The sequence below is a fragment of the Anabas testudineus genome, chromosome 15 (genome assembly GCF_900324465.2).
Source record: "Anabas testudineus chromosome 15, fAnaTes1.2, whole genome shotgun sequence".
Classification (NCBI taxonomy): domain Eukaryota; kingdom Metazoa; phylum Chordata; class Actinopteri; order Anabantiformes; family Anabantidae; genus Anabas; species Anabas testudineus.
The window spans coordinates 10,215,972-10,230,994 of NC_046624.1; the positions used below are offsets into that span (position 1 = coordinate 10,215,972).

The 15,023-nt window shown below is 41.0% G+C and overlaps 1 protein-coding gene across 2 annotated transcripts in view; it reads left to right on the top strand.

Annotated features, from left to right (window-relative positions):
* The first annotated feature begins 296 nt into the window (after positions 1-296).
* The window catches only part of LOC113158881 (Kv channel-interacting protein 2-like), a 69,887-nt gene continuing 55,160 nt past the window's right edge, over positions 297-15,023 (top strand). Inside the window, exon 1 of one of the 2 annotated variants that reach the window (XM_026355181.1) lies at positions 297-514. In XM_026355181.1, the coding sequence (XP_026210966.1) occupies positions 442-514 (73 nt within the window). In that variant the 5' untranslated portion in view covers positions 297-441. The remainder of the gene's footprint in view (positions 515-15,023) is intronic. The other variant, XM_026355182.1, reaches the window with a different exon arrangement.

Sequence of the window (15,023 nt, forward strand, 5' to 3'; positions counted from 1 at the left end):
TGGTCATGTGTTTTAACCATGTGCGCATTTGTTGCGATTTCCCCCCCCCCCCCCCCCCCCAAAAAAAAAGTGTCCAAGCCCAAGTAATCTGATTCAAAGATTTGGACTCTTTATGTGTCCCTGCTTTTTCTTTCTCTGTCCTTCTTTGTGTGTGCGTGCGTGCGTGTGCGCGTGCCCCCTCCACGTGAGAGTGCCGACCAGTGCGCAGTGCGCGCGCGGTTTTCCTCAGCTCCTGGATGCCGAGAGCGCACACAGGAGCCGACGCGCGATCCAACGACTTACATGGGCTTTTTTAAAATCCAATATGACTTGTTAACGGCGGCACACTTGTAGCCATCCTCCGTGAAGGCGAACAACAAAACCGTGACTGTTGTTCACACGCAGAATCGCGCAGACAGCGGCGGGGTCCACAGTTTCACATTCCGGCGCACACGGGGAAAAATGAAGGCGAAAAACCGCGACCAAAGCTTGTCAGACTCCAGAGAGCTGGATGGATCCTATGACCAACTAACGGGTGAGAGAAACGTGAAACACCGCTACATGTTGTGCGAATAATAAAAAAGATCCAATATGTGTCCGGATTCAGATCAAACTTCAGCAAACTAAACGTTTTTAACGCCTTATTCGTTGTGCGTAACGATAAGTTTTTATTAAGTTTGTGTCATCTTTACCGTGGCTCCCATGGTAACAGCATTTTCCTCTTTTATTCCTCTAGTTGCTGTATGAAGTAGTGGAGCATCAGAAGAGAGAGTTAGGGAAAGGCATTTGAATGGAAAAAGACACATATTGAATCTTTTAATGTCAGTGTTGCATGTCGTTGTGGTTTTTGGAAGTGGTGCGTGGTCACGGATGAATTCTGTCCATTTGAACAGTGGTTTTGCTGGTCTGGCTCAGCCATGGGAGATCACCTTATTGTCGCTTTCCCCAGTGAAACGCGCTGCGGGGGTGAAAACACCTGTCTGACCGATATGATGCCCAAATTGTGGCGCTTAACCAGATTCCTCTGCTTTGGCGTGTTATCACTCTCTGTATCTGTAGTTAAAATAGGACTGGTTCTCTCTGCACAGCATCTGAGTGATGCTTAATGCCATGGGGATTTTTGGTGCGTACTTTGATTTGTCAGTGTGTCTCTATGGTTTGGAAAAAGAAAAAAAAAAAACATTTGGTCTTATATTGTGCCTTCTTTCTATCTGTTTTGTGTGAGTTGATGACAGAACTTCCAATTTATCAGTACAAATGACAGTTTTACAGCGACACAATGAATCCATTGTGCTTTGTATGTTTTCCCTCTATTGAGGTGTTTTCCTGTCACCACAGCCTTTACATACAGCTCACAGCTCTCCCTACTCATCTGAGCACTGTTAGCTTCTTAAATGCCAGCTGCCTACCAATAAAATGCTGTGTTTTAAGCCTGAACACATCTCAGGCATGCAGTGGGGAAGTTGTGTCTGTCCAGACAGCTTTGTGCCTGGGGCTCGACAGGGACACTATATTGTTAATTGCAGTAGTTAACGCATTATCAGCTAAAAAGCCCTTTGTCACAAATGTAATGCTTTCCAAATAAAGAAACGATTGCAAAAGGTGTTTCAGTGAAAGCATGGGAGATGCAGATAATGGCCTATGTGGACATTTTCTGTTGAGGTTATCTGTGGATATTTGTGTGTTTTATACATATGTACACTATATGTGGGTTTGTTTAGAAGAAGCAACTTTACATTTTCTACTGCTTAAAGTAAAAGAAAAGAAGAAAATTGTTTCTACAAAATAAAAACAAATAAAAAAAAAAAACATTTTATACACCTGTCACAGTAGCGTCATTTCTTTCCTGCTGGCGGCTGTTTTCAGAGTGTTTTTCACCTTTAGCCCTGCAGTCAGATCAATAAATACAGTGTTATACACCTGGTTAGGTAACATGTGTCGTGGATGTTAACTAAATGTGACAATGGATGTCATGTAAATCTAGGCCCTTAAGAACTATCAGCATTTTCCTCTCCGTCCCTCTTTTCTGTCCAGCTCGGTAAACTGGTCCCCTGTGTCTGACTGTCCACAAGAAGTCATATTGCTTTTTAAATAGTTGTGCAAGGGTGGGAGAGTGGAGGGTGGGGAGGTGGGGGAATCATTCAGTGTGGCAGAGCAATTTACTCCTGGCATAGTTTTTAATGACTTTTTCAAAGCTCTAAATTTCATGCTTTATTCATCTTTGTAGGACCCTGTCAACTCTAAAGCACACTTGGCCCTGATAGTGTTCATGGTTATTAAGGCTGGCTCTCGTCAATAAGACCGAGTGTAATGAAGATTTCTTTCTATTTTTCACACGATAGAGATAGTATTGTATTATGGGTGTACGTCTCGGACAGAGAAAGAGCAGGTGACAGGTGAATTTGTGCACAAGCCATATTAAAATGAAACCGTATACACTGTAATGGGAGTGCATGACTTGTGCGAATGGATTCTTAAGTGGGTTTTTGTGTGGGAAGAACAGCTACAGGTGAGTCATTCCTCGTACTTACAAGCAACTTGTGCGAGAGAGATGAGAGAGAGAGAGAGAGACTGTGTGTGTGTGTGTGTGCTCGAAGCAAAGCTGACCTGTGTTACTTAAAGGTAATGTGGGTGGTCTCCAATCGCCATTTGAGTGAAATGTAACCCTCTAGAAATAACTCCCTCTCAGCCCGCTACTTTGTACTGAAGCGCGCCCCACTGTGCGTGTGTTGGAGTGTGTGGTAGCCTGGCATTCCCTGTTGTGTTTAAGAGCACCGGCTGAGAGATGAGTGGTAATTATAGAAGCGTGGTGCAGTAATCTCCTCTTCCACCTCATAAGCCCAACTCAAGAGAAATCATATCACCTACACACACACGCTCGCACACACACAGGTGAACGCACACATACACAATGGCTTCTCTCCACATATGCATATACAGCTATTATCCCAACGTCTTCATGCCTCTTTTTCCTCGCTACAAGTCTACAGTATTATCGAAAGGCTAAATCCGTAGTGCTTGGCAGTTTTGATTAACAGTTGATCATTTAAGTCATTTTAAGCTAAAAGCAAAGTGCAGTATTGTATGATGTGAATAAAATGATACATTTATAGAAGTGATCCTGGGCCCTGAGAAACTGTGGTTTAGAGGTTACAACAATTAATTATTAGTGCGACTGTCAGATAGAACTCAATAATGTAATAGTCTGTGTTTTATGCTTTTTTATCCCACTAGTCACTAGTCAGTGAATGAATGTTCATCTCTTAAATTAACTGGATATCTTCCCTTGGCAAAGTAAGCTGATCGCCCACTTTCCAGCAGTCGTCACAAGCTACGGATTGCAGTGCTCACACATGCACGAACCATCACAGACAAATGCAAAAATATGAAACACTTGTATACGCTCACATGTGGATATCACACACACAGCTGTTAATGATGTTTAAAGCATGGAAACTCACAGCTCTGCCAGGCTTTAAGTTTCTCTTTGGCTGAAAACGAGACTAGAAACTATCCCGACGTTAGACCTCTCAGCCAAAGTGAGAGATTAGAGGTGCTGCGGTGAAGCATAGGCTGTTCTTGTAGCCACAGGACACACAATCACTGATTAATGCAGAGTCTCCATGGTAAAAACCCTGTTTTACTTTTGTTCGACCAAACCAATTTCAAGGCAAAGGCTGCCTTCATAATTGAGCCTGTCAGAGGAAGTTAATCCCAGAGTGACCGTCTAGGCATGACAGTTTTTGGTGTAGCTTAGAAATGTAATGGCCACTGGCAGTAATTAAAAGCCTTGATATAATGTGTCATGTGATGTGCCAGGGCATGTGTGACACACGTTTCCTCAACTGGGATCCTCTGGATTTCCAGGACTAGGTTTCTCATAGAAGTGTCAGAATTTCTGATGTGAAATGGCTTTAATGGAGGACTGCTTGGGGTGGTCCACTTAAACTTATCTATCACATTGGTTACATCAGTAAAGAAAGGAGAGAAGTAAAGGACAATGAAAGGCAGATAGGAAGGGAAGGGGCAAAGGAAGGACAGAAGGAACGTGCAAGAAGATGAACTGGGTTGCATACAGTATTGCATTTGCCTGGCAATGCTCTTTATTAGTCTGTAGGCGTTGCTCTTCCTGCCAATCACATCCTGCTAATGCACAACTCCTATCCATCAGTATAGTCCTGTAATTATATTGGAGATGTCCACCTGAGGCCTGAGTTCTTTTTGACATTCAAATTTATGTCTCCTAAGGTAAAGTGGATTGGATGTTTGCATGTATATACATAAGTGCCCCTCTATCTTTTATCTCCTCTGCCTAATAGCACTATATTTCTAAATAATCTTTTTTTTTTAACTCTGTCACACTCCTCTTAACTTTGTCTCTACTCTCACAAATTAGATTATATAATAATAACATAAATACAGTATACATACAGTATACCCGGAAAGATAAGGGTTGAAGACAGATCTCTACCCCTTACCCCTTTCATTGTCCAGTCTCTCTCCCTGACCCCTGTCCCCGTTTTTCCTCCATCCTTTCCAGCTCTTTCAGGCCACAGTGGGGCCGTAGCTTAATGTAGGAAGCCAGAATCAATCCTAACAAGTTCTAATCTTTAACTGACTCTATGGAGGGCTGAGTGATCGTTAATTAAAATAAATCCTGCTCACCTCTCTTTCTCCCCCTTTTTGTAAACACCTATAGTGGGGAGAGGGGAGAAGATCACTGCAAAGGAAGATGGGAAGACAGTGAAGGAATTAGGATGCGGCATGGGATTTACATTTACATTTAGTCATTTGGCATACGGAGGGACCTCTACTGGAGGCAGGTAGGTCAGTAAGGATTTGAAGCCCAGTCTCCTGCATTAAGAGCAACAGTCTTCCCAACACACTATCCAGCACTAACTTGAAAATAAAAAGAAATATTTGATTCCCTTTTTTACATATATGTTCGAGTATTTTTTCCAGCATCAGTCTGACACAGTGACGTTGCCAGAGATGTTTTATCGACACACAGCTGATTGACTCATTGATGGAGATTGTCTCTGAGTATGACAAAACCCTGTGTCATCATTGCATCTCTCCATCGCTTCACTGTGCTGTCACTCTGAACATCTGATCTGCATTAGAGGTAGTTTTCTGTCCATTAGCTAAGCCATTCTCCATTAGGATGATGGTAACTCATCAGTATGTGGAGGAGAGGCAGCACAAAGCCAAACAGTATTACTGTGTTACAATGTGGATTGCAACCCCTGCTCCCATCTCTTTGTAGCTCCTAAAGACGTGTGTGTGCTTAGGTGTGTGTAGAGAATTCTTTATCATCCCAGGTTTTCAGTCTCAGATTGAAGATAGGGGATCACTGTCGTTGTGCTTGTGGTGTGTGTGTGTGTGTGTGTATGTGTTTGTGAATCAGTACAGAGGATGTCTGAAGGGCAGGTGTAATTGCCACCACCATCAAAAACGGTGTCATGTCTGTAGGAGTGTGTACTGCTGTCTATTTCCCTTTTCCTGTTTTATTTTATCATAAGGCAATTTTGTCACATATTTACGTGTTACATACATAAAAATGGAGTTTGTAGGAGATTTGGTGTAGGTTTGACTTCTTTCATGCATGAATTATGAAAACCAATGCCAGGATGTGTCTTTGTCTCGACATAGGCATGAAAACCACTTTTTCTTTTTAGTATGGAGGTGGTCTTCTAAAGAGTGCATTTAACCATTTAGTGTAAAATAACACATTAAAATGCTAAACATGAAATGTAACTTTATTGTTAAACAAACCAAACAGTATATTGAATAGTGAGAATTTGTAGTGTTTAGTTAGTTAGTAGAATAAAAAGAAATTTGAACACATCAACATTAGCTGAGAGAAATTATAATCTAATAATTTCTAATTAACATTCATAATGAAAATAAATAATTGTTGGTTGCAGCCTTAACAACATCCTTAACTTAACAAACACTGTAACAAATAAAAGGCAGTAATCTTCGTTTTTTCTTTAGCATTCTTGAAATATTCATATGTTCCTCCACTCTGTTGTCTGTGAGAATTGGCAAAGAACCATGAGCTCAAAGACACGAGACGCTGTAAGCGATGGCACTTGGTTTTTCTTGTTCAGGCAGCATCATTTGTTTTTCACTCTTTGTTTTCAGTGAGTTGAGGCCAGAGTGGTAGAAAATTGGAATTTGAGCGGTATAGCAATGATATTGTTAACTAGCTGCTCTCATATCACATAAGTAAGAAAAAAGATTATTCTTGAGGTGCTTGGCATACCTGACAGTCTGTGCACCATCTGGGAGAGATGCAAGAAAATACTATTACACAAGGAATTAGTTTTACAATAGCTGTGCACTGGCGTTGCTCCATTCATCTGTGTGTGAGACAGACCAAATAGGCACATAATAACTGACTGTAATTCAGTTGTAAACAAGCTTATTGAGGACATTTACTTTACTCACTGAAGGTTCTTGTGTAACAACTTCAGTGTGATTGACAGCACAGCGGTGAGTTATAAGAAGAAAGGTGGAGGTGATTAGAGGAAGCCTGGGGTTTGCTCTTGTCAAAGCAAACTCTCTCATGCACTCACACAACACACATGCACACACACACACACACACACACACACACACACACACACACACACACACACACACACACACACACACACACACACACACACACACACACACACACAGGTTTTGGCCTGAGGGATGGTAATGCAGGAGAACACTGCAGCTGGTCTTACAATCAATCTGTTAGTTCTGACAGAATGTTGGACAAGGCCTAGCCAATAACACACAGTGCACAGTCACACTAATACAAACACACACACACACACACACACACACACACACACACACACACACACACACACACACACACACACACACACACACACACACATGCATATACACATGTATACATGCAATGCTGTGCAGCAATCAGAGAAGAATACACAGTGAGCAAAGTCAAGTCAATATCTGTCAGTTACCCCACCAGTCTGAATAAACTCAGTGTCTCTCAGTGCACACACTGTCTGATAGCCTAATCAAGCCAAGATTAATGTCATCCACTGTTTCCAGTCAGTGGTGATGAGAAGTGTTACTGCGTCAATGCAGTACTGAATGCTTCAAAGGCAAAGTAATTGAATACAGAAGTCCCGAATGACAAGTCAACCCTCAAAAGCCTTGGAAAACACCACCTCTTCAACATCAAAACAACTATTAAGATCAGCTTGCTTGTTTCCTGTGGCAATTTTATGAAAAAGTTAAAGAAACAGAGGTAAAAGATGATTCAGGTAGCTCAGCAGAGCTCAATAGAGATAATTAAAATGAGCAGAATCTTCATATCTATGCCTGTTAAATTGCACGGTAGCAGAAATTGTTAAACCAGCTGTTAAAATGATTCTCATACAACATGGTTTACCCAGCATCATTAGCTCCTTGGCAGTCCTAACTGCCCTTGCTCTGGCCCCAAAGTGGCTGTCTTCATCATTGCTCCTCTGTCAGCCCTGGGCCAGGTTGTCAGTGGGGAGAATTCCTGACAGCTTGGTCTTTATCTCTCCCGAGAGAAATGCTGAAATCAGCCAAATCGTCAACCAGCTAAATATGCACGTTGTGACAAGGTAGAAGGAAATAGGACCAATTGCATTTTGGAGGCTACGATATGGTTCAAGGTATAACAATAGTGTGAGAGAAGGTTATTGAGAAACGCTGAAATGCTGAGCAGGGAATTTTGTGATCAGCTTCGCAGGGCTGTGTTGCTGTGTGTCCTGACTGTTGAACCAGCATATACAGTACTTCCTCTCAGCCATACTACACACTTGTAAATTCTAAAGACGCGGACTTTAGAAGTCCAAAAACATATTTGTGTTTTTGAAAATCCATTTGCTTTAATCATCTCCGTTGCACACTTTGGGTGTTTGCTTTTTGGCTGTGGGGCTTGAAAATCCTATTTTCCCCCCCGCTATCTCCCTGTGGCACTGGTAAACAGATTACTCACACAGCAACCTGACGTTCCATAAGTGCTTCTCCCCAGGCACGACGGCATGGCACCAGAATTTCATAGGAGTTAATGGAGTCTACCAATCAACGCACATGCACTCGTACCCACACATACCGGCAAGTTTGATTGATTGGTGAAGTCACATTCCTGACAAGCAATGGGATCGTTACCAACCTTGAGTAGCCTCTGACATTGACATCAAAGGTGGATGGGAATCTAATGGCGAATATAGAGTGGAGAGAGGGGACGCACTGGGAAGGAAAGAGAGGTGAAATGTAAAAAATCAAGCAAACAAAATTAGGATATTATAATAATAATTTCAAATTTGATTTGGCATTTTGTTCCCTTTTTGAAGTTAGTGGTTGTACGCCACACACAAAGCTAATTGTCCACCAGTCAACACTAGCTTGAGTCAGTGTAACATGTAGTTGAGCACCTGCTCACATTCCCCAGCTGCTCACCTGCTGCTGTGATGTGACATTTTCAGCAATGCTTTTGTGATGCTTTAAATGTTCTTCCAGACTTCGTGGCATTCACTGGAAATGGCTGTATTTTGTGTTATAGAGAGAGCTCAACTCGAGCTTCCACTTATAGATTTGAGCGTTTCATTTCACCTCTTGATGGAATTCAGGATGTAGAGCCGTCGTCCACAAATCGTTCGGTAAGTGGTTCAGTTTCCGGATTCTGGCACATGTTGCGGATGGCTCCAACATCAGTCTGTGTGAATGACAATAAGAAGTGGTTTAAAGCACTTCAAATAATGATAAGGTAAAAAAGTGCTTCTGTATATAAGTACAGACCATCAGTGTTAACTTTGATAAACTGGTCTTAAGCTCATTCTTGTTGCTTAACATAGATATTACTTTCTTCTCGTGATCCAGGCAGTAAATTAGCACCTAGTTAGGAAACAACTTTGTGGTAGTTGTTTCAGTTGCAATCCACTCTTTATGTATGCCAGTGCATCACCTGACCTGCAACTGTAACCAAATTTGTAGCACAGTGCAGTGTTGCCCTTGGCCGGATTGTCAGATGGGACACTTCCCGACAGCTCAGTCTTCATCTTTGCCCAGGAGAGAAGCAAAAGTCAGCCAAATCTGCAACAACCGTCAGGTAATTATATTGTTTCTGGCGTTTCAGAACATTTAGGGACACTTGCGGTGGACAAGTAGAGATGAAAACACAAAGGTAAAGCTAGAGAGAATGAGTTACTTTGTGTTCAAGGAACACAAGATATAAAAGCTGGCTAAAAATACTTTCTCTCTATTTAATGTATTTGTAAAATGTACAAAATGTGTACCATCCACAACCAATCATGATATTAAATTGTGACTTGTAATTCACAGTTTACTGTATAAGTAATGCCCAGCTCCAAACTATTATGTGTAATTATAAAAAACGTAATGAAAAGTGTACTTGAAGCAACTCAAAGAGTTGCATTGTTTTTTGCTGGTCACCATTCTTTTTGTTACAACCACAAGATGTTTGTTTCTAATGAGGGTGAATTAAGGAGACGCGGTGTGCACACTCTGATGCACACTCAGAGAAAGTCATTAAGAGGGGTAACGATTATTAATGAGGCCAGTATAAAATGCACGCTCTGAAATATGGGCCTGTTGTTTCCTTCCTGCGTGTTCATGACTGAGAGAGCCTTTGCAGAATCTTGGCATCAAAGGAGACATGACTGACGGTGTGTAATAATACTCCTGACTCTCGCTGAGCGGCGTAAGCACAGTATTGGGATTGAACCAGTTAATTGAAGTTTCATTTTATGTGCATTTAAAGGCCTTCAAGGCGTTGACATGCCAATCATATTCTTAATCACTGTAGTGTGTTTCTGTGTACATATGTGTGGAGAAAGCTGCTCTTTCATCCCACTCTTTAGTCCTCCCTCCTCGGTTTCTTATTGGCCGAATACCTGGAATGAATCAGTAATTAAAGTGGCTTCATGGTGGAATATTGATCTACTCAGCTGTCAAAACTGTGACGTCTGTTTTGAATCCAGTTCCAGATTGATATGATCTAGCAGCTACCAAATCGTTTACGTATTTAAACGAAACAGAAGGGTAAGTTTTGCCTGGTGGAAAAAATCATTTTCACTTCACATCTCCCAGTTGGAGCAAAGAAAATTCTTCTGACAGATGTTAAATCTTAAGTTGACGAATGAATCTTAGTACTACTTTGATTTGATGCACATGTTTGGTAGTGGATAAATATTCAATACAAATCTGTCTAACACCAGTGTGTCAACATCTGACAGCATTTTATTAGAATTTACTGTCCAAAAGATGTAGTAAAGTATTTTTACTTGTTCACATTTAGGGATCAGTCATTGTGTGAGCAGTTCAGGGAAACATCCTGGTTGAAGGAAGTGTGTACAGTAGTATCTCGTTGATATTCCTCAATAGATCTTGAGACCAAGTGGAAGGTGGCTTCTTCTCACCTCTTCTATCACCTCCACTTTTCAGTCTCTTTCATCTGTTCTCTCCTGCTTTTTCTCCTCCTCTACATGCCACAATTTTTATGAAAGAGAGGCGCCGTCAGTAGTGACGATTTCTCATGTAGCGAGCTCCTCTCCTCTTCAGAGGTGGAAAAGGTGATTAAAGTGGATGTAAAGTTAATAGTTTCGGCTCCAGCTCTCATGCTTTGGTGGGCACTAGTCGTGAGTGCACTGGGCAGAGAGATGGCAACAGTGGGTGTGTTTGTGTGTGTATTTATATACTGTATATAGGGGTTGTTGCTCAGGGAGATATATTTATATTAGCCCTTGAATTTAGCAAGGGCAGCAGAGTGAACATAGATTGAGGTTGTACAGTTAAAGTAGTGAAACATTAGCATCTTTCTTTCCTTTCAGGCATTATATGCAAAAGATGAGACTTAAGGAGCATAAGCGAAAATAGCAACTTAAGATAAATAATGTAAGAAAACACATTACCCCTCGTGCACTGCGACTTAGACAGCACACACAGACCATCTGCGGTTTTCAGGTTGAATCATTTCTAATGCAACAAGCTTCTCTCTATTGTCCTTCCAGATTTATGAACTTTAAATATTTTAGCCTGGTGAAGTGCCAATATGAAGAATCTGTGAACATCACTGAGATTATATGTTAACTTGTTTATGGGATTTTTTCTGCTTTTTATTTATTTACTTAAAGTCAGCATCGATTTCTTCCTCCACAAGTTGCTTTTGAATCCAAGCTGCTGTTGAACTTTTGTACTGTAAGAACAGATGGAGTAGTACTAGAATTGCCAGGATGCTGTTTGTGTTGTTTTTTATTAAAAAATAATGCCAAAATCTCGTACTTTGTCCTCTTTACCCTCAGTTTTCCTGCAAAATTTCAGTTGATAAGGAAACAGTGGCTTGCAATGACCACCTGCAGGGGAAATGGAGCATTTACATACACACTTGCACCCATGATTGTCTTGATGAGATACATGCAGTACGTATACATCCATTCAATCCAAAATATTGACATATAAGGATAAGGATCCAAACATAAATGGTGTTTATTGGGTAGGGCCTGATCCCTGTCAATAACCTGTCATAATAAGAACAACCTCATCTGAGTTGTAGGAATGCTACAGCAATTGCACAGCACATTCATGTAGATAATAAAACGGAATTATTCTGATATTTACAACCATTGACATTCAAATATCCCACTTTGAATCTGTGTTTAAAATATATATATGCTAAAATATCTTTGAGTGTGTGTGTTTGCGTGAAGGAGAAAGAGCAAGGATGAGTCTATGCTATGATAGTGATAATGGTATAAAAAGTGAAAACGGACTAGCTGCCTGGACTCAGACAGCTTTTTCTTTGAACCTCTCCAGTTTCTATCCAACACAAGAAAAAGAAACATCTAACTTGCAGTTAAATGTGATCAGGGCAAGCGGCCAAACAAAAACACATACTGCCAGACAAACACGGATAGACTGTGAGCAACAGCAGTTTAATATGTGCACAAATGACCCTGTACTGTAGGTCAATACTTTGACAAAAATGAAATAATTTCAAACAGCAATATCATCTGGTGTGTGTGTGTGTGTTTTTTTTATTTAACAAGCTTTCCAGGCAGTGAATCAAATCAAAAGTTTTATGGACTAATGCAGCATCAATTTAGTGAGTGAGTCAGTCAAGAGAGAGCAGATACACACAGAAGATACACATAGGTTTGTGCCTTCACAGACACACACCCAGGCTGGAGGTGAGACTGATGCCCGTTGATCTGTTGATTCAGAACTATAATACTACATCTGCTCTCTGTCACCACGTTCAAGCAGCTAGAAAAGAACCTCTGTCATCGCTGCCCTCCCTCTTAATTTGGCTTCGTTTCAGCATAACCCTTATGGGAAACATTTTGAGCACCTCTCTCGTTTTGTCCTTGGATGCAGTGCAGTATTACCACGGGTGAAGAGAGGGGATGGAGTTGATTATTTTAATACAGGGATGCTTTCTAATAAACTAGTCAATCTGTGTAAATGTGTATTTTGCAAAAAAAATGGCAGAAGTTCAGGGTGATGTCATCTCGTGCAACACATCAGTAGCATCTCGACCAGTTTGCTGTCAACAAACGTGATGTAATCCCGTCTAGTCTACTAACTAGTCTGCCTCCATGATTCAATAAAAGAGGATTCACTCCTGCTGCTACAGTGTATTTGAAAGCTAATAATAACAACATGCCGGAATATTTTAGCATGGTATCCTCTGCGGATGTGCTTACTACTAAGTCATTACCTCTGGCGCTTTAGAACACTTTGGGATTTTTTTTTATGCATTGTCATTTTTTCCTTCCTTCTCCCAAAATGTTTCCAACCCAGTAAACTGTTCAGCCTCACTTTGCAGAAAAGTAGATAGCAGATAGATAAGTCTGATTAAATAACACAAACATGTACTGACTGACTATGAGTTTTAGGATTTGAAAGACAACTGAAATGTGTCTTTATGAATTTGGCAGAATGCTCCCCATCCCCCCACTACAGGTAATAAACCTATAGTTTAACAAAAACTAAGAAATTATAACCTTGGAGCAGAAACTGAATTCATGGGAGAGCTGCTGTGTTAGATTGCATTAGATTGTACAGGTGTATGTAATAAAGTGGCGACTCAGTGCGTCTATGATTAAGTAACTTAAGTCTGTGGTGTGACATTCCTGCACGCTTTACGCCTGCCATCTATTAAAAACATATGCTGCATCAGAATATAATCATCACATGACTGCTTTTGCTACTAGAATGTAATCACACTTAACCTTTAGCTGTGATATATATAATATAAGTGTTAGGAGAGTCTTATGTGGGAGACTGGGGTTCAGATCCCAGGTGGGGTCCTCAGGCAAGACCTCCTTATGCTTACCCTGCCTTTGCCTTGTACCTTGTAAGTCGCTTTGGATAAAAGTATCTGCCAAATGACTAAATGAAAATGAAATGCTACAATGGTTTTTGTAGGAATGTTTGATATAAAATCTTCATGGGCAGCTTACTGCACATTGACGTGTGCAGCCAGTTTCAGTCTTAGGATGCTCAGAGCATGCAGTATATGTGTGCATTATGTCTGTGTGTGTGTGTGTGTGCGCCGTTCAGTTCGTGACAAAGACACCTGTACACCTGTAACACAGGGAAACAGTTTCTCAGTTCTCCCTCTCTCGCTTTTCTTTGCATTTTAAGGATGGCAGTCAGTGACAGCAGGAAACGCACACTAAGGAAAGCCAGTGACAGATTGTGTGTGTGTGCATTACCCCTCAACAGAGACAAAGAAAAAACAGACAGGTGTGTGTTCCTGCTTCTCCTACTCTGCTGTGGCTTCACAGCAGCAGAGATGAATTGGTCCCTCCATGTGTCTGTTTCATAGCAGCTCCTTAAACAATCCTCTGCACTGCTCTTCACTTAGCTTTGAGTTAGACAGTCTAAAGATAGAATGGAACAATGAGGACTGTGCTACGGCTCTGCTCTAATAAGCAATGATTGGTACTTTGTGTTATTTTAATGGCTCAAACTTTGAAATAAGAACAGCTTAACTAAGCCTGCTAATAAGCACCGCTCCCACTGGTGATTATTGATCATGCATGATGCTATTCCCTCTCCATGGTACTTATAATTACTTAATATCATCAATATTTATGCATGTAAAAGTGTACGCTTTCTATACATTATACTAATATTATATGATTTACCACAATTGGCTTATCCATATAAATAAACATGCATTTTCACTGGTATCTCTCTTGGGGAAATGTGTAGCACTCAGTGATACTTTCAGTGTTTGCAGCATCAACAGTTTTATTCTGTAATACATGCAGAAGAAAAAATGGGTGGTTAGCAGGAGCATTGACAGTTACAATGGTTGACCAGCCAAAAAATAAAAAGAAAGGATATTAACATGAAGCAGTCATTGGAAAGTGCAAAGACACCTTAAAAATTAAAAGCATGATCTCATAAATTGTCACCCTAAGTGTGTGGGTATGTGTGCATACAGCAGGAGAGCAATGAAAGGTTTTGGCAGCTGCTCTTACCTCCCTGCTTGTGTGTGTGTGTGTAAGGGAGAGAAAGATTAAAGTTGAGAAGGAGAAGAAGATGGTTAGGAATATTAAAGTGCTGCTCAGGGCTCTCACTTGGCACATACATGAAGTGATATGTCTGAAGGATTCGAGGAGCGCTGGTAATGCTGATGACACCATTTGTCTCATTTGTTAGTCAAAATCTTGGCTCCATAGGAAATCCTCCTGCTCTCTCCCTGCATTGTGGCAGTGACAACAGCTCACTCACAGCTATGACAATAATCCCCTCTCCTCTGTTCTCCCCCTCAACCTCCTTTATCAGCCCCTCGCCCTCAGTCAGCTCAACAAAAACTGTTTTCGGTCACAAGACAGCAGCTGTGTCATAGTATCAAAGTATAGCTTTCCACACAAGTCAGTCAAGTAGGAGCGCTTTTCACGCTGTATGATGGATGGCGGTGATACGCTGTAGTGCGGTCGGAGATATGAAAACAGACGATTTGACAGAGCACTTTTTTTTTTTTTTTTAGCTTTTTCTAGTTTAGGGTTACC